This window comes from Phacochoerus africanus, chromosome 3 (assembly GCF_016906955.1).
Source record: "Phacochoerus africanus isolate WHEZ1 chromosome 3, ROS_Pafr_v1, whole genome shotgun sequence".
NCBI classification, from domain to species: domain Eukaryota; kingdom Metazoa; phylum Chordata; class Mammalia; order Artiodactyla; family Suidae; genus Phacochoerus; species Phacochoerus africanus.
The window spans coordinates 171,770,041-171,790,951 of record NC_062546.1 but is presented as its reverse complement, the minus strand read 5'-3'; the positions used below and the strand labels follow the sequence as shown (position 1 = coordinate 171,790,951).

Below are 20,911 nucleotides of genomic sequence, written 5' to 3'. Positions count from 1 at the left end.
CACAACAGCATCACAGATCAAGTACAGACTAGAAAATCAATCTTTAACTCACTGACACGCTATACTTATCAAAATTTAAATTTCATATAACCTGGTGTCAGCTAAACTATAAATTCCAAGTAACAGAGAGTGGCCTATAAGGTAAAAATGATGAGATTTTTAAAAGGTGAATGGGAGAATTATTTTGCAAATTACAAACAGAAAATCATGGGACTAACACTTGGCCTATATAAAGCTCTCTCTTCAAAGGTTTAACTCTCATATTTATTTTGCCTCCCCCTCTCTTCAGATAAAAACATAAATACTACATTCAGAGAGACCCCTCCACCCCATGCGACCCTTGAGGGTTCTAGGGCGTGCTGATCACTCGCCCTTGGCAGAGGGGTTGCAGCTGGTGTTCCTTCCAGACACCCGAAGTGATGGGTGACTGCCCTCTGCGAACAAGAAATACTAGATTAGGAGACGGGATTAAGATGGTGGAATAGAAGGACTGGAGCTCAACTTCTCTCCTAAAAACAACAAAATTCACAACTAAAGACTGAGCACTCTTCACTCAACTGGACCGGAAACCTTAAAAAAGATACCCTACTCCAGAAGAAAAAGAAGAGGCCACATCAAGAGGTAGGAGGGGCAATTTCACGATATAAACCACCCCACACCTCCGGGGTGGGAAGCTCCACAGACTGAAAACTAAGTGGTTCACAGAGACTCACCTACAGGAGTGAAAGTTCTGAGCCCCACATCAAACTCTCATGTGTGGGGATCTGGCACGGGGAGAAAGAGCCCCTGGAGCATCTGGCATGGAAGGCCAGTGGGGCTTGTGTGCAGCAGCTCCATGGGACTGGGGGAGACAGAGACCCCATTCTTAAAAGGCGCACACAGACTTTCACGTGCACTGGGTCCCAGGACAAAGCAAAGATTCCATGGGAATTTAGGTCAAACCTGACCACAGTTCTTGGAGGACATCCTGGGAAAACAGGGGTGAACGTGGCTCGTTGAGAGGGAAGGACATTGAAAGCAAAGCTCTCAGGAATATTCAGCAGCCTGCCTTTCTCTGGAGGGGGCCATTTTGGGAAAATCTGGCCCCACCCGTCAGTCAGTGCTGAGAAGCCCCAGGGAAAACAACAATCCAGATGGGATCACAGCCCCACCCCTCAGTAAACAGGCTACCTAAAGAACCCTCAGGCACACAGCTGCCTCTAATCCCATCCCGAGACTAAGCCCCACCCACCAGAGGAATTAGAATTGGCACCTCCTACCAGGGGACAGGCATCAGCCCCTCCCATCAGGAAGCCTACAGCAAGCCCCCATACTGACTTCAGCCACAAGGAGGGCAGACATTGGAAGTAAGAGAGGCTACAACTCTATTATCTGTAAAAAGGTCACCACACCAAAAACCTATAAAAATGAAAAGACAGAGGACTGTAACTCAGATGAGGGAGAAAGGAAAAACCCCAGCTAAGTGATGAGGAGATTCTCAGCCTCCAGGAAAAAGACTTTAGATTGTTGATGCTGAAGATGATGCAAGACATTGGAAATAAACTGGAGGCAAAGATGGATAACTTACAGGAAACACTGACCAAAGAGATACAAGATATAAAACTTAAGCAAGAAGAGATGCAAAATCCAATCACTGAAATAAAAAATTCACTAGAAGCAGCCAACAGCAGAATACAGGAGGCAGAAGAACAAATAAGCGAGGTGGAGGACAAATTAGTGGAAATTACAGATGCAGAACAGAAAAGAGAAAAAAGATTGAAAACAAATGAAGAGAGTCTCAGAGAACTCTGGGACAACGTGAAACGCACCAACGTCCATATTATAGGGGTGCCAGAAGGAGAAGGGAGAGAGAAGGGGACAGGAAAAACATTCCAAGAGATAATAGCCGAAAACTTCCCTAACATAGGAAAGGAATCACTCACTCAAATCCAGGGAGCACAACGAGTACCATATAAAATAAGCCCAAGGAGGAACACCCCGAGACACATATTAATCAAACTGACCAAAATTAAAGACAAAGAGAAAATCTTGAAAGCAGCTAGGGAAAAGAAACAAGTAACATACAAGGGAACCCCAATAAAGTTATCAGCAGATTTTTCAACAGAAACTCTGCAGGCCAGAAGGGAGTGGCATGATATACTTAACATGATGAAAGGAAAAAACCTCCAACCAAGCTTACTCTACCCAGCAAGGCTCTCGTTCAGATTTGAAGGAGAAATCAAAACCTTCACAGATAAGCAAAAGTTGAGAGAATTCAGCAACACTAAACCAGCCTTACAACAAATACTAAAGGAACTTCTATAGTCAGAAAAGAACAAGAGAAGAAGGAAAGAAAAAAGAGCAGCAAAAACAAATCCAAAGTAATTAATTAAATGGCAATAAGAACATACATATCAATAATTACCTTAAATGTTAATGGACTAAATGCCCCAACCAAAAGACATAGACTGGCTGAATGGATACAAAAACAAGACCCAAATATATGCTGTCTTCAAGAGACCCACTTCACTTCTAGGGACACATACAAAGTGAAAGTGAGAGGATGGAAGAAAATATTTCATGCAAATGGGGATCAAAAGAAAGGTGATGTAGCAATACTCATATCAGACAAAATAGACTTTAAAATGAACAATATTTTAAGGGTCAGGAAGGTCACCACCTAATGATCAAAGGATCAATCCAAGAAGATGATATAACAACTTTAAATATCTACGCACCCAACAAAGGTTCACCACCATATATATAAGGCAACTGCTAACAACCTTAAAAGGACAAACCAACAATAACACAATAATACTGGTGGACTTTAACGCCCCACTTACAGCAATGGACAGATGATCCAGACAGAAAATCAATAAGGAAACACAGGCCCTGAATGATGCATTAAGACAGATGGACTTAATAGATATTTATAGGACATTCCATCCAAAAGCAACAGAATACACATTCTTCTCAAGTGCACATGGAACATTCTCTAAGATGGATCATGTCCTGGGCTACAAATCCAACCTCAGTCACTTTAAGAAAATTGAAATCATATCAAGCATCTTTTCCGACCACAACACCATATGACTGGAAATCAACAACAAGAAAAAAACTGCAAAAAACACAAACACGTGGAGACTAAACAACACGCTACTAAACACCCAATGGACCACTGAAGAAATCAAAGAGGAAATTAAAAAATACTTAGAAGCAAATGATAACACAGGTAGGACACTCCAAAACCTATGGGATGCAGCAAAAGCTATTCTAAGAGGAAAGCTTATAGCAATACAAGCCCACCTCAGGAAACAAGAAAAAGCCCAAATAAACAAGCTAACGTTACATGTAAAGCAGCTTGAGAGTGAAGAACAGACAAGACCTAAAGTTAGTAGAAGGAAAGAAAGAAATAAAGATCAGAGCAGAAATCAATGAAATAGAAATAAAGAAAACATAGAAAAGATTGATGAAACTAAAAGCTGGTACTTTGAAAAGATCAACCAAATTGACAAACCCCTAGCCAGACTTATCAAGCAAAAAAGAGAGAGGACTCAAATCAAAAATTAGAAATGAAAAAGGAGAGGTAACAACAGACATCACAGAAATACAAAGGATCATAAGAGACTACTTTATGCAACTATATGCCAATAAAATGGAAAACCTAGAAGAAATGGAAAAATTCTTAGAAAAGTACAATCTTCCAAGACTAAACCAAGATGAAATAGAAAAGATGAATGGACCCATCACAAGAACTGAAATTGAAATTGTGATATTAAAAAACTTCCAACAACAAAAGTCCAGGACCAGATGGCTTCACAGGCAAATTCTATCAAACATTGAGAGAAGAGCTAACACCTATCCTTCTGAAACTATTTCAAAAAATTGCAGAGGAAGAGATACTCCCAAACTCATTCTATGAGACCACCATCACCCTGATACCAAAACCAGACAAAGATACCACAAAAAAAGAAAACTACAGGCCAATTTCACTGATGAACATCAAGGCAAAAATCCTCAACAAAATACTAGCAAACCACATCCAACAATACATTCAAAGGATTGTACATCATGATCAAGTGGGATTTATCCCAGGGATGCAAGGGTTCTTCAATATCCACAAATCCATCAGTGTGATACACCACATTAACAAAATGAACAATAAAAACCATACGATCCTCTCAATAGACACAGAAAAAGCCTTTGACAAAATCCAACACCCATTTCTGATAAAAACCCTTCAGAAAGTGGGCATAGAGGGGACCTACCTCAACATGATAAAGGCCATTTACGACAAACCCACAGCAAACATGATTCTCAATGGTGAAAAGCTGAAAGAATTCCCACTGAGACCAGGAACAAGACAAGGATGTCCGCTCTTGCCACTACTCTTCAACATAGTTCTGGAAGTCCTAGCCACAGCAATCAGAGAAGTAAAAGAAATAAAAGGAATCCAAACTGGAAAGGAAGAAGCAAAACTATCCCTATTTGCAGATGACATAGTTCTATACCTAGAGAATCCTAAAGACTCTACCAGAAAACTGTTAGAGCTCATCCACGAATTTGGCAAAGTCGCAGGATACAAAATCAATACTCAGAAATCGATGGCATTTCTATACACTAACAATGAAAGAGCAGAAAAGGAAATTAGGGAAGTAATCCCACTTACCACTGCATCCAAAAGAATAAAATACCTAGGAGTAAACCTACCTAAAGAGACAAAAGACCTGTACTCTGAAAACTATAAGGCACTGATGAAAGAAATCAAAGACAACACAAATAGATGGAAAGATATACCATGCTCGTGGAGTGGAAGAGTTAATATGATCAAAATGACTATACTACCCAAGGCAATCTACAGATTCAATGCAATCCTTATCAAATTACCAAGGACATTTTTCACAGAACTCAAACAAAATATTTTAAAGTTTGTTTGGAAGAACAACAGACCCAGAATAGCCAAAGACATCCTGAAAAAGAAAAATGGAGCTGGAGGAATCAGGCTCCCAGACTTCACACTATACTACAAAGCAACAGTTGTCAAAACTGCATGGTACAGGCACAAAGACAGAAATATAGATCAGTGAAATAGGATAGAAAGCCCAGAATTAAACCCAAGCACCTACAGCCAACTAATCTATGACAAAGGAGGCAAGGATATACAATGGAGAAAGGACAGTTTGTTCAGTAAGTGATGCTGGGAAAACTGGACAGCCACATGGAAAAGAATGAAATTAGGACACTCCCTAACACCTTACACAAAAATAAAGTCAAAATGGATTAAAGACCTAGATATAAGACCAGATACCATAAAACTCTTAGAGGAAAACATAGGCCAAAAAACACTCTCTGACAGCAGCATCTTCTCAGATCCACCTCTTAGAGTACTGACAACAAAAACAAAAATAAACAAATGGGACCTACTCAAACTTCAAAGTTTCTGCACAGCAAAGGAAACCCTAAACAAAATGAAAAGACAACCCACAGAATGGGGGGAAATCTTTGCAAATGAATCAACTGACAAGGGATTGATCTCCAAAATTTACAAACAACTTTTGCAGCTCAGTACCCAAAAAACAAGCAAGCCCATCAAAAAATGGGCAGAAGATCTAAACAGTTCTCCAAAGAAGACATACAGATGGCCAAAAAACACATGAAAAGATGTTCAACATCACTCATTATCAGAGAAATGCAAATCAAAACCACTCTGAGGTACCCCCTCACACCAGCCAGAATGGCCATCATCAAAAAGTCTACAAGCAATAAGTGCTGGAGAGGGTGTGGAGAAAAAGGAGCCCTAGTACACTGTTGGTGGGATTGTAAATTGGTGCAACCACTGTCGAAAGCAGTATGGAGGTGCCTCAGAAAACTAAACATAGAACTACCATTTGTTCCAGCAATCCCACTCCTGGGCATCTACCCAAAGAGAACCATGACTTGAAAAGACACATGTACTCCAATGTTCACTGTAGCACTATTTACAATAGCAAAGACATGGAAACAGCCTAAATGTCCATCGACAGAGAAGTGGATCAAGAAGAAATGGTACATATACACAATGGAATATTACTCAGCCATTAAAAAGAACGAAATGCCGGCATTCTTAGCAACATGGATGGACCTAGAAATTATCATGCTAAGTGAAGTCAGCCATACAATGAGACACCAACATCAAATGCTTCACTGACAGGTGGAATCTGAAAAAAGGACAGACTGAACTTCTTTGCAGAACAGATGCTGACTCGTAGACATTGAAAAACTTAGGTCTCTGGAGGAGACAGTTTGGGGGGTGGGGGGATGTGCCTGGGCTGTGGGATGGAAATCCTGTGAAATCAGATTGTTTATGATCATTATACAACCACACATGTGATAAATTTCATTTGAGTAATAAAAAAAATAATAAATACTACATTCAGGGGAAAAAAACCATAATTGATTTCTCAACATTCTCTTTTCTACCTATTGGAACAAAGTCTCATCTATTCCAGATGTTGCACAAAAGTGGAATTAAACAATGCTCTTCCTGGAGTTCCCATTGTAGCACAGCGGAAACGAATCCGACTAGAACCTTGAGGTTTCAGGTTCAATCCCTGGCATCGCCCAGTGGGTTAAATATCCAGCATTGCCATGAGCTGTGGTGTAGGTCGAAGATGAGGCTCGGATCCCGAGTTGCTGTGGCTGTGGTATATGCAGGCAGCTACAGCTCCAATTAGACCCCTAGCTTGGGAACCTCCATATGCCATGGGTGCGGCCCTCAAAAGACAAAAAGACCAAAAAAGGAAAAAAAAAAAAAAGAATGCTCTTCCTTATCTTTGAACGTTTACCTGGCCAAAAGCCAATATATGCATAGAAACTGTACCACATGTACATTTTTATTTCACACAGAAAAAAAGACTTATTCTCCCAAACTGTCTAGAGTAAGCTATACTTGTGTAGAGGAATCAAAGCTAATATATTTTTCTTTCAGATTATTTTGCTACCATCAACCTGAGAGAAGAAAAACTGTCTCACTCATCTCCTTACTGCTACTGCCTAACACAGAGTCTAGAACATGATACCTACTTTGACAAGTGGTGGTGGTGTGGTATTGACGCCCTAACCCCCAATGGGGCTATATCTGGGGATAGGGGTTGTTAGGAAGTAATTAAGGTTAAATGAGGTCATGAGAATGGGGCCCTCATCCAAGAGGATTGGTGTCCTGTAAGAAGCAGCACAGGAAAACTCACCTGCTGTGCCCTCCTCCCTTCCCCACAGCAGACGCAGAGCTCATACACCAAGGAAAGGCCATCTGAGCACTGAGAGGGCAGCCGTCTGCAGCCTAAGGGGAGGACGCTTACCACCAGTCCTGGCACCCTGATCTTGGACCTCCAGTTCTCCAGAACGTGAAAATTAATTTCTGTTGTTTAAGCCACTCAAAAATCTATGGTATTTCACTATGGGGGCCCAGGCTAACTGATACACTCACCCTTAGTTTTATGTCTCTCTCTTTTTTTTTTTCCTGTGCTTTTTAGAGCCCCACCCATGGCAAATGGAGATTCCTAGGCTAGGGGTCTAATGGGAGCTACAGTGCTGGCCTATGCCACGCCAGATCTGAGCTGTGTCTGTGACCTACACCACAGCTCATGGCAACGCCAGATCCTTAACTCACTGAGCATGGCCAGGGACTGAACCTGAAACCTCATGGTTCCTAGTTGGATTCGTTTCCTCTGTGCCACGACATGAACTCGTAGTTTTATTTTTCATTTTTACAGATTTCAACAGTCTAAAGACTCTACTTAAACATAACCCTGAGACGCAGTAGCCTGAGAAGAACATGGACATTGCCATAAAAACTTCACTCAGGTACTATTTTTACAGGCATTATTTTCCTTACTGTGAAAGTAATAAGCATTCACTGAAGAAAGAAAAATAAATGGGATTCAGTTACTTAGTGATAACTGTTACTAATTCGATAAATATCCTTCTATCTAAGCCTTTTTCCTCTGTTCATATACACTTTTAACCAGAAATAGACTGTAACTTGTATTCTATAATTTATTCTTTTTTTTTTTTTTTTTTGCTTTTTAGGGCCACACCCATGGCATATGGACTTTCCCAGGCTAGGGGATGAATCAGAGCTGCAGCTGCTGGCCAACACCACAGCAACAATCAATTCTTAATTCACTGAGCAAGGCCAGGGATCGAACCCATGTCCTCATGGATACTAGTCAGGTTCATAACCTGCTGAGCTACAAAGAGAACCTACGTCCTATTTCCCTAACATCTTATGCTTTACAACTCTTATTTACCAAGTCACTTTTATAGCTGCATAGTATTCATTGTATCAAATGTATTAAAAATCAGTGATCTGATATTGAACAAATAGTTTCCAATTCTTCCCTATTCCAAAAAGAAAAAAAAAAATGCTGCTGGAGTTCCCGTTGTGGCACAGTGGTAATGGTAATGAACCTGACTTGACTAGCATCCATGAGGATGCAGATCCTACCCCGACCCTGCTCAATGGGTTAACGATCTGGTGTTGCCATGAGCTGTGGTGTAGGTTGCAGCCATGGCTCAGATCCCACATTGCTGTGGCCATGGTGTAGGTCAGTAGCTGCACCTCAATTCAACCCCCCACCCTGGGAACTTCCTTGCATATGCAGGGAGTGCAGCCCTCAGGGAGTGCAGGCTCAGCAGTTAACAAACACAACTAGCATCCCTGAGGACGTGGGTTCAATCCCTGGTCTCACTCAGTGGGTTAAGGATGGGTGCTGCCTTGAGCTGTGGTGTAGGTCTCAGATGCGGCTCGGATCCTGCGTTGCTGTGGTTGTGATGTAGGCCAGCGGCTACAACTCCGATTGGACCCCTGGCCTGGGAACCTCCATATGCCATGGATGCAGCCCTAAAAAAACAAACAAAAAAAAAAGACAAAAAAAATTTTTTTTTAAAAAGACAAGAACTTAGGGAGGGATGTGTGCGTGGCTATAAAGGGATAGCATGAGGAAATTTCAGGAGGGGAATGGCATTGTTCTAACACAACATCCTATATCACAGCAGCCCAACTCAATGGCGAGTGTTACATGAATTTACACATGTATTAAAATTCATGTAGTTATATACCAACCAACAAAAAAAAAGTTAATTCTACTACATGATAACTGAAAACAAAAGGAAAAGTTACTAGCTAACAGGATCATTCTGAATCATGTTCTTGTCTGTCAAATACTGTCTTCTTAGGTCTTTGCCTAGAGAGGGCAATATGCAGAAATGGATGAAAAATGGGAAGAATATATATGTGTGTGTGTGTGTGTATATGTGTGTGTGTGTATGTGTGTGTATATGTGTGTGTGTGTATTGTGTGTGGGTGTGTATGTGTGTGTATATATGTATGTGTATGTATGTGTGTATATGTGTGTGTATATATATGAGTGTGTGTGTGTATATACATACATACATACATATATATGTGTGTGTGTGTGTATTTTTTTTTTTGCTTTTTAGGGCCACACTCACAGCATATGGAGGTTCTCAGGCTAGGGGTCTAATTGGAGCTACAGCTTCTGGCCTACGCCACAGCCACAGCCATGCCAGATCCAAGCCGCGAATGCAATCTATACCACAACTCACTCCAACGCTGGATCTTTAACCCACTGAGTGAGGCCAGGGATCGAACCCACAACCTCATGGTTCCTAGTCGGATTCATTTCTGATATGCCAGAATGGGAACTCTGGGATGAATGTTTTTTAAAAAGCAGTCTACAAATGACTTAGGTTCCCCTCAAAAGTTAGGTATATCCATCCTAGGTGAGGTCAACAGAGGATCGGCCAGTCCAGTCAGCTGCCTTTCAGACACCCTATTCTTTAATCTTCCCATCTTAGTGCAACAGAGCCAGTAACCTCCCTTTCCTCCCACAAGCCCCATCAGCAATCTAGCACTGGCTCACCCTGTGACAGAACTGTGATAAGATGCAACAGGAAGAGGAAGGCAAAGAGTAAAGGCCAGTACTCCATTCCATTCTTCTAATAACTTGCATTCTCCACCCTCCGCCCTACTCTCATTCCAAGCTCCTCATTTCCCGGCTTTTAAATTCAGTGAAATAACGCCTAAGAGAGTCACTAAAACCAGCTATTGCTCATCAGTCTTTTATATCCCTCAGGCTGTCAATAACACCTTGAAGGAAACTTTACTTATTCTCACCATCTTGTTTCCTTAGCAACAAAGTAAAATCTCAAAGAATAATCTAACAAAAAATTTTTCAATTGTATATATAGTTGCATCAGGGATAAGAGTGGGAGAGTGAAAATAAGACTGTGTTTTGGTTCATGATGGGTCAAAGGAAGGAAAGAACCCTTTCTCAAGGTAGTAGCAATAGAAAACAGAAAAGAAAATGGGGAGGTGACAGGAAACTGATTCAGACTAAAGCACTCAGGGATTAAAAGAAACCTATAGCTCACCAGTCTGCAGTGGAGAGCCTATTTAGAACATATCTGTCAGGCAGTCATCTTACCTGTGATGAAGAGTCTGTGCCTGGACTCTTCCTGTGTCAGGAAATAATGAGGTGATGGAACGGGTACAGACTAAGAAAGATCTCAGGAGAAATTGGTATATGCACCACAAAGAGAATTTTTATTTTTTTATACTGAGGGAAAGATATTCAATTCTAAATTCTTAATTTTCTCTCCTAAATGTCACAAAACAACATAAATAACAGCTTGGGTTGGATGGCATTTTCATGCTGCTTTCAAGATATGCATTTGGTTTATATCTGTGAAGTTATAGAAATGAAGAAGGAGGAAACTGAAGGGGAAGAAGATGATCTGTAGGAGTTCCCACGGTGACTCAGCAGGTTATGAACCCAACTAGTATCCATGAAGACATAGGTTCGATCCCTGGCCTCGCTCAGTGGGTTAAGGATCTGGCATTGCCGTGAGCTGTGTCTGTGGTGTAGGTCACAGATCCCACATTGCTGTGGCTGTGGTGTAGGCTGGCAGTTCTCTGATTGGTCCCTTAGCCTGGGAACTTCCATTTGCTGCAGGTGTAGCCCTACAAAACAAACAGAAAAAGATGATCTGTCAAGGTTTCTATAAAATGTTGACCTTCCTGGATTTCAGAACCAGGAAGATCTATTAGTAAGCTTGCTAAGAACAGAAAGCTGGAGTTCCCGTCGTGGCGCAGTGGTTAACGAATCCGACTAGGAACCATGAGGTTGCGGGTTTGGTCCCTGTGCTTGCTCAGTGGGTTAACGATCTGGCATTGCCGTGAGCTGTGGTGTAGGTTGCAGACGCAGCTCGGATCCTGCATTGCTGTGGCTCTGGCGTAGGCCGGCGGCTACAGCTCCAATTGGACCCCTAGCCTGGGAACCTCCATGTGCCGCGGGAGCGGCCCAAGAAATAGCAAAAGGACGACAAAAAAAAAAAAAAGAACAGAAAGCTTAAGTTTTCTGGGTTTCATGTTGAGAAATGCACATAACAGGACCCCACCAGTGTAACAAGTATCTAAACAAGTCATGACGTACACAACTGGAAAGAAGTTTTTCTCAAATTTAATCTAAATGGCAGCAAGTATTTATCAATAATCTATTTTCACCTGAAACTAATACGACATAAGTTAACTATACTCCAAAATGAATAAAAAAGGGATTCTAAGGTAACATTTTCATATGTGAAATCTTTTTTTTTTTTTTTTGGTTTTGTTTTTTAGGACCACACCCACTACATATGGAGGTTCCCAGACTAGGGGTCCAATCAGCGCTGTAGCTTCCAGCCTATACCACAGCCACAGCAACACCAGATCCCAGCCGCATCTGCAACCTACACTACAGCTCATGGCAACACTGGATCCTTAACCACTAAGTGAGGCCAAGGATCAAACCCGCAACCTCATGGATGCTAGTCAGGTTCATTAACCGCTGAGCCACGAAGGGAACTCCAGTATGTGAAATCTTAACTGCATTATTGATAGGCAAATTTTTCATCAGAGAAATCAAAGTCAGGAGTGCATCAACACTGACATTTGTAATTTCGTAAGAACACAACCCTTTAAAATGATGTCAAATATTTATATGACTTTGTAATGAGATAGGGGATAACAACGATAATATTTGCTACCAAAGAGAAGTTTGCTGGTTATTTCATTGAAAAGCACTTAAAGGAGCTGTTGAATTTAAAGACAAATTAAATATTTCATTTACAAAAAGACAGTGCAAAAATGTGTTGACTTTTTCACAGACGACAAAAGGCTATCAATAGAGTGCTACTTAGCAGATATTTTAAAATAATCACACTTACTCTTTACATAATATTAAAGTAAAGGGGACATTTTTACAGTGAATGAGAAAGTAAGCAATTTAGGGGGAAACTGATATTCTGGAAAATATTTGGAAAACATGTTTGGAAATATTTCCATTAGTATGTGATACTATGGCTGAAAAATGATACAAGCGTGTCACCTGTAAGATTATAGTTGCAAACTTGAAAACTATTGAAATATCATTTTCTACCCTATTTAACATCTTCCAAATGAAGTTTGAACCCTTTTGTTAACCTTTTTTTTTTTAACCCAAATCCAATATCAAGGTGACATTAAGCTGAACTGAACAGCTGTATCTGTGGCTGTGGTGTAGGCCAGCAGCTGCAGCTCCAACTAGACCCCTAGCCTGGGAACTTCCATGCACGGCAGGTGTGGCCCTAAAAGGCAAATACATACACATACACACACACACACACACACACACACACACACACACACACACACACTCATTTCTACATTAGCTTCTGCAGCTATATAAGATTTTGCGGCTCCCTCATTTCACTAAAATCTGACTTGAATCCTTCAACAATCCTGAGATGTGTCAGCTACCTCTTCTAACAAGAGTATTTCTTGAAACACTCCCTAAAAATATATCTGAAGTATCTGAAGGCTTTGTCAATTTTGGAAACCACTGACATGAAGAGATTCTCTAAGTAATTTGGCAGCATTTTTCCTTCATAACATAGTTCCCCCTCTAAATTTCCAGGGACAGAACCACTCAAAATTATGTGAGAATTCTTTTCTAACGGTTAAGCCCAAGAAAAAGATCTTTTGTTAACTTGTGGTTGTGATTATACCAATATCAGCAGAACAGAGCTGTTCCTTGCTTGATAAGGGATACTAAAGGAATTTCCTAAGAAAAATAACCTACATATTGTGTACTCCAAAGCAACCAACCAAACAAACAAAAAACTTGGAAAGCCTGTGAGGAAAAAAGTCAAAGAGTCCACCAAATATTCAAACTTCTTAACCAAATAATGGAAAATCTATCTCTAGAAAATTATATGCATAGAAAAAGCTTTAAGCCCACAGGGACTGGACCCAATGAAATGGCCAAAATTCAGGAAATGCTCTACAGAATTTGAAACATTAAAAATTTCTCTGAAGCATCTGTAATAAGATAAACATTTTCCACGTTAAATAAATTAAAAGTACATATAAATAACATATATTTTGATCTCACCAAGGAATGAAAAAGGAAGAAAACAGAAGAAAAAAATGCTATGAATAGCTGTCTTTAGAAGGTGAGGCTCTAGATGATTGTTTTTTCTATCTGATTTAAAAAAAAAATAACAGCTTAGTTAAGATATATTTTTTCTATTTGACTTTTTTAGTTTCCAAAATTTTTGTAATAAGTATGTAAATATTTTTATGACAACAAAAGCTTTAGAATGTAAGTTCAATATGGAACTGTCAGAGAAGCCTAGTGAAAAACCCAACTGGTTTACTTCTTTTAGATTTACTCCGTAATTATTATGTGCCAAGAAGTGCATTAACTGTTTTATAACATTCTATCTCATTTAATTCTTGGGACAACACAACAAACAGGGGTTAAAAGACAGAGAACCTGAGAAACTTTATCCAGTGTCTTCTAGAAAAGCAGGACCCAGATCTTTCACTAAATAGTCTGATCTCAGAGCACCTGTGCTCATCCTCTCCAGGCATATGCCCTCCCAGGTTACTTCTGGGTTACCTGTTACTATCTAATCTATTTCTTCCAGACAATTATATTTGTATTTTACCTATTCAATATTATGTTGGTTGGTATATTTGTTTTTGCTAATAGCTTATTTAAAAAATAGTAATTTACAATACCATACAATTCACTTGTTTAAAGTGTACAACTTTTGGGAGTTCCCATTGTGGCTCAGCAGGTTAAAAACCTGACTGGTATCCATGAGGATGCAGGTTCAATCTCTGGCCTTGCCCAGTGGGTTAAAGATCCAGTGTTGCCATAGGTTGCAGATGTGGCTGGGATCCCAAGTTGCTGCGGCTGTGGTGTAGGCCGGCAACTGCAGCTCCGATTTAACCCCTAGCCTAGAAACATCCATATGCTGCCTATGCGGCCCTAAAATAAGCAAAAATAAAATAAAGTGTACAACTTTTGCTTTTGGATGGCTATTGAACAGAGTTGTGCAACCATAACCACAATTACTATTTTAAAATCACACCCAAAAAAAACTCTCACCCATTTGCAGTAACTCCCCATTTCTGACTTTCCCAGCTCTACTAGGCAACCACCAATCTATATTTCTACTGGTTTGCCTATTCTGGACATTTCATAATAGTGGAATCATAGAATATGTGCTCTTTTGTGTCTAGCTGCTTTTACTAAGCATAATTTTTGTTTGTTTGTTTTTTGTCTTTTCTAGGGCCGCACCCACAGCATATAGAGGTTCCCAGGCTAGGGGTCGAATCAGAGCCGTAGCCGCCAGCCTACACCAGAGCCACAGAAACCTGGGATCTGAGCCACATCTTCATCCTACATCATAGCTCACGGCAACACCAGAACCTTAACCCACTGAGCAGGGCCAGGATCAAACCTGCAACCTCATGGTTTCTAGTCAGATTCACTAACCACTGAGCCATGACGGGAACTCCCTAAGCATAATGTTTTCAAGGTTCACTTAGGCATGCGTCAGTACACCACTCCTTTTCATGACTGAATAATATTCCCTTGTACGGATATACTGCATTTTACTTATCCACTCTTTGGCTGATGGACATTTGGTTTGTTTCCAAATTTTGGCTTGTTATGAGCCACACTGCTATGAATATTGGTGTACAAGTTTTTATGTGAACATAAGTTTTCAATTATCTTGGGTATATAACCTGGAGAGGAAGTGCTGAGATATATGGTAACTCTGTGTTTATTTAGACTTTTGAAGAACTGCCAGGCTGTCTTCCAAAGTGACTGTACCATTTTACATTCCTATTATATATATATATATATTTCAATTTCTCCACATGCTTGCTAACACTTGTTACCTGTCTTTTTAATTTTAGCTGTCCTAGTGGGTATGAGGTAGTATTCAATTGGAATTTTTATACATTTCCTTATTAACAAATGATACTTGAATATCTTTTTCACATGCTTACCAGCTATTTGTGTATCCTCCTTGGAGAACTCTCTATTTAGAGTCTTCACTTATTTTTAAATTGGGCTGTCTTTTTATTACTGAGTTACAAGAGTTCTTTATACTTTTTTTTTTTTTTGGCTGCACCAAGGCACATGGAAGTTTCTGGGCCAGGGATTAACTCCAAGCCACAGCTTCAATCTACACCACAGCTGTGGCAATGCCAGATCCTTAACCCACTTGTTCAGGCTGGGGATCAAACCTGTGCCTCAGCAGTGACCTGAGCTGCTGCAGAGACAATGCCAGATCCTTACCCTGCTGTGTCACAGCAGGAACTCTGAGAGGTCTTTATACATTTTAGATGCAAATGCTGTATCAGATATATGGTTTGTATATATTTCTGCCTGCTTTATGGGTTGTCTTTTCACTTTTTTGAAGATGTCCTCTGAAGCACATTTTTAATTTTGATAAAGTCCAATTTACCTACTTTTTTTATTCCTGCTTGTCTTTTGGTGTTATATCTAACAAACTACTGCCTAATCCAACATCACATTTATGCCTATGTTTTCATGTAACAGCTTTCAGTTTTAGCTCTTATGTTTAGGTTTTTGATCCATTTTGAGTTATTTCTGTACATGGTGTAAGGTAGGTGGATATATATTTTAAATAGAATTGGCCTTATCATTTACTCCTATGTCACCATCATCCCCATCTCTATCTCAAAGACAAGGATTAAATGATAATAATACATACAAAAGCTGAGTAGAATACTTCCCATATTCTAAGTACTTAGTTCAACTATCAATTACTACTTTCTAAAAATCACTTAGTTTTGTCCATTCTCTCCAGCTCCACTGCTTCTACCTCACTTTAGGTCACCATTATATCTTACGTGGATTATAAATCTATTCTCAAATGATTTTCCTGCCTCTAATCTTTTCCAAATTTATTCTCACCTCTGAACTCATAACAGTCATTACAAAATACATATATGAGCACCCATCAACCCCTGGCACTTTAGATAACAATTCTCTGGTGCTTCTAGGAAAAAGTTCGAATTTCTTAGCTGAGAGAGGAAGACTTTCAGGTCTGGCTGCTATTTACCCCTCCAGCCTAATCTCTTACTACCACCCCTACCTGGAGCCATGATTTCTTCTACCTCCAGAAACCTGGCTAAATTCTACTTATCCTTCAGGTGTCATTTAAATATCTACTTTCCAGATGACTCATAGCCAGGCCAAGGATAATACCCCTTCTGAAGCACTCTGAACACTCAATTATCACTGCATCATCTAATGAGTACCACAGTACCAGTCATATGGCAGATATTTAACAAGTGTTGCATGGATGAGGAAAGGCCTCAAAAGTACACATATTTGGGGCACAGTCTTTAAGGCATTACCCTGCTATGGCCTCCTTTGCCTGGCAAAGCAATAAAGCTATCTTTTTCTCCTTTACTCCCCCTCCCCCCAAAAAAGTATACATATTTCAAATTGATACTTTTCTGCACGAGAGAAAGAGAACCCACTAACCAAAACAATATCCATGACTTAATAAACAATATCTTCATGTTCATAGTCTGAAAGTTTCAATTAAATATGAATACTACTGCCATACCTATCATGATGCATAGGTAGCCTGTCTGATTAGCTATTAACATTCAATAAAGCAAGTTGACTAGTCAAGATGTTTGGGGTGTCAAATGTATAAAAGTCAAGCTACACTAAGTTATTTTTCAACTTACTATATTTTCTAGTCCTTACTTTCTCCACAGAGAGATATTTTAGCATTAGATAAATGAAGTTCATTCAAATTCCCATAATCTTTATTAAGCAAATTCAACTTGCAAAGGGGAAAAAAAAAAGAAGAAAGTTTTGGATCATTGTACTATACTTTAATTGCTCACAGAGAAAACGTCTGGTTCCCGTGTGCCACCATGGGAACTCCAAATTTTTCATTTCTTACTTTGTCAGTTTCACATTTTCTATTTCCCCAAATACAAATCCAGTTTGTTTAGATTTTTAAATGTATTAGTGTATATTCGTATTTTAATTAAAATGCCTTAAATGTGCTAAAAAGCTATCAGAAACTACAATCAAACTATAAGTTTATGAAATCAAATTTGACCCATGCGTCAATCTTTAAGGACACAATCTGTTTGTAATACACACACACACACACCTCACTCCTATTTTCTCTTAAAAACAATCCACATATACGTGACAACCATCAGAAGCTATCAACCTATAAAAAGGGGCTGACAAACTTTTTCTTGCTTTCTCCTTATTAAGGGACCCCATCCAATAGTAATTCAGTTAAAGAGAAAATCTCGCTGGGTGAGCCATTAAGAGCAGTTCAAAGGATTTTATTAAGGAATCAAAGCAGTTAAAGGTTTTCCACACTAAAAGACTTTATGTGACAGGTATCATCATTATCCTCTATCTTCACATAAGGAAACTGAGCCTTAGAACAGGTTACTCATGCAGGGTCTGATTCCATAGCCAATGCTTATCTCTCTACATTACTCTGCCTCCACTATACTAAACTGGTAAGGATAGATAAAAATACAATAAACCAAAATATGTAACAAGCTACACCTCTTAGAAGTTATACCGCAGATCACTAAAAGCAAAAAATCATTTTGTCAACTTAATATTGTTTGTTTGTTTTTTTAATGAAGACTGTGATTCAGTATTTAATTACTATTTGAAATATGCTTTTGGACATTTTTATCCTAAAGAGCTACCTGTGAAATAACATATCACCAGAAAAACAACAAATCCCTTGTCTGGACTTGGAGGTCTATCTCTGCTCTTACCTGACACTGGTTAATAGCTGCATGGTTGCCATGAAATGGAGACTGTCTTTCTTTATCTCGATGATGCCGACTGCTGTGTTTACTTCTCTGCAACTGCTGGCGTAATTTTGCAATCTGAAAGGAGAAAAATAACAAGTGTGTCAGAATGTTTTCCACATTACATAAAACATCCTTGCTTAATAAGAACAAGTCAAATTCAGTCTTAATAAATCTTTTGAGTTTTTAAACTATACTACAAAAATATGATTTACTGTACAAAGTTTATATATTTAACACATCTGTATACACATAAATGTACAGCTTTCTTTTAAAGAAAAAAATTATGTTCCAACACTGTTCTGAGACTTTAAGCTTCCCAAGTACTAAACAAATGAAGTTTCTGGCATTTAGGATAAATTACATTATACATTATAGCTCTCACAAAGAATTCAAAAATAATGATAATTACTCTCTTACTGCCCTTATGAGTCACATTTTATTTAGAGTTAGATTTCTTTATCAAACACCTAACCTTCAATAGCTCCAAAAAGTAAACAGTATTATTTAAAAATCAATTCAAGGGAGTTCCCCTTGTGGCTCATCGGTACGAACCCAACTAGTATCCATTATGATGTGGGTTTGATCCCTGGCCTCACTCGGTGGGTTAAGGAACTGGCATTGCTGTGAGCTCTGGTGTAGGCAGCAGATACAGCTTGGATCCCGTGTTGCTGTGGCTGTGATGTAGGCCGGCAGCTGCAGTGGGATTCGACTCCTAGCCTGAGAACTTCCTATGCTATGGGTGAGACCCTAAAAAGACAAAAAATAAAAATAAAATCAATTCGAGCCATGAAATACACTCTCAGATACAATCTTTAAATAAAAAATACAGTTTCAATCAATACCCCTTATTATTCTTAAATGAACTTTTGTTTTATTTATATATTATGTGTAAAATGCAAATGTCATAATTATAGGCACAGAAAATAGTAATCACAGCACAAGGCCATAATCAACTTGGTTACACTAGGTTCCTGAATTTGAGAAATACTACCACTGTATATAGAAATAATAGGTGTGAATTTGTTGTACCACTACAATCTTATACATCTGCTATTTATATTAACAGCTATGGACTCCTTAAAAAACACAGAGAACCAGCTTAAGTTATGTGAACATTTCCCTCCAAATCTTTATCTGATCAACCCAGTAACTGTTTTTCTGTTGCTATTTCTTCAGTTAAAAACAAAAAACAAAAAACACAACCACAAAACACACACACACAGGAAATTAACAAATCCTTGCTGGCCACAGCTTCAAGAAACTAGCCAACGAAAGGATCAAATTTCCATACACACTTCCTGGGAACCATTCTTCTGACCTCCTTAAGTTGATCTGTGCTGCCCCAGGATGCTGACCGCTTGTGAGAGCCCTTCTTCTTTTCAGAATATTCTTCAGCCCACGCACTCTCTGTCTATAATAGGAAAAAGAAGGAAGAGGTTTTAATAAAGCAGTTAATCATTTAACAAAAATGAATACCACATTTGCGACAACATGGATGGACCTTGAGTATATTACACTAACGAAATAAGAGAAAGATAAATACTGTATGATCTCACACGTGGAATCTAAAAAAGAAAGCCAAACTCATAGAAAAAGAGATCAGATTTGTGTTTACCAGAGCCCGGGGCTGAAGAGGGGAAACTGGATGAAAGTGGACAAAAAGTATAAATTTTGAGTTATAAGATAAATAAGTATTAGATATGTAATATATAACAGCTACAGTTAACACTGCAATATGGTGAATTTGAATGGTGTTACTTAAGAACAATAGATCTAAAAGTTCTCATCACAAGGAAAAATATTTTCTTTTGTTAACTCTATTAAGTGATATATGTTAACTAAATTTAGTGTGGTGCTCATCTTATAATATTTGTATGTCAAGTCATTATGCTCATATCTTAAACTTACACAGTACGTCAGTTATACGTCTCAATAAACCTGAAAAAAGTTCGTTTCTGAAAAAATGTATATCATATTTCTATTACAAAATGCATTCACATTACAGAAAAAAATTAAATAGAAAATATTTAAAATAACACAAATTACCCACAATTCTCCCAGCACCAGTTACTTAACTGCAGTATTTTAGCCTATTTCTCTAATTTCTTTTACTAATAAAAATTATTTTTTAATTATGGCCTTTATTGTATTGAACAAATGCATACTAATGATAACTGATATTTCTGTGGTCTTATTATGTGTTAGGCACTGTGTTTTATGAAAGCACATTAAAAGGTCTCCACCGTATTATCTGATTTAACATATATAAAAAGTTCTACAAGTTCTGCAGATAAAGAAGATGTGACAACTTGCCTAAGGTCTCATAGCTGGGAAGTTGCAGGACCAAAGATATAAACCTAAGACCCTAGAGTTTCTAATCTTAAATTTTTTTTTTTTTTTTTGGTCTTTTCTAGGACTCCACCCACGGCATATGGAAGTTCCCAGGTTAGCGGTCCAAGCAGAGCTACAGCTTCCAGCCTACGACACAGCCACAGCCACACCAGATCCAAGCTGCGTCTGTGATGTAGACCACAGCTCAGGGCAACATCAAATTCACAGCCACTGGGCGAGGCTAGAGATAGAACCCAAAACATCACGGTTTCTAGTTGGATTCGTGAACCACTGAGCCATGACAGGAACTCCCATTAACTTCTAAATTGTATCTTTTCTTGCTTTAAATGTCTGCAGAACATAGCCTCAAAAATGTTA

The 20,911-nt window shown here is 39.0% G+C and overlaps 1 protein-coding gene across 3 annotated transcripts in view; it reads right to left on the bottom strand.

Moving 5' to 3' along the window:
- Positions 1-20,911, bottom strand: part of FAM117B (family with sequence similarity 117 member B) — a 112,914-nt gene that overhangs the window by 29,637 nt on the left and 62,366 nt on the right. For all 3 annotated transcript variants that reach the window (XM_047773264.1, XM_047773265.1, XM_047773263.1), the window contains exons 3-4: positions 19,521-19,613; positions 18,164-18,277 (exon numbers count right to left, since the gene is read on the bottom strand). In XM_047773264.1, the coding sequence (XP_047629220.1) occupies positions 18,164-18,277; positions 19,521-19,613 (207 nt within the window). The remainder of the gene's footprint in view (positions 1-18,163; positions 18,278-19,520; positions 19,614-20,911) is intronic.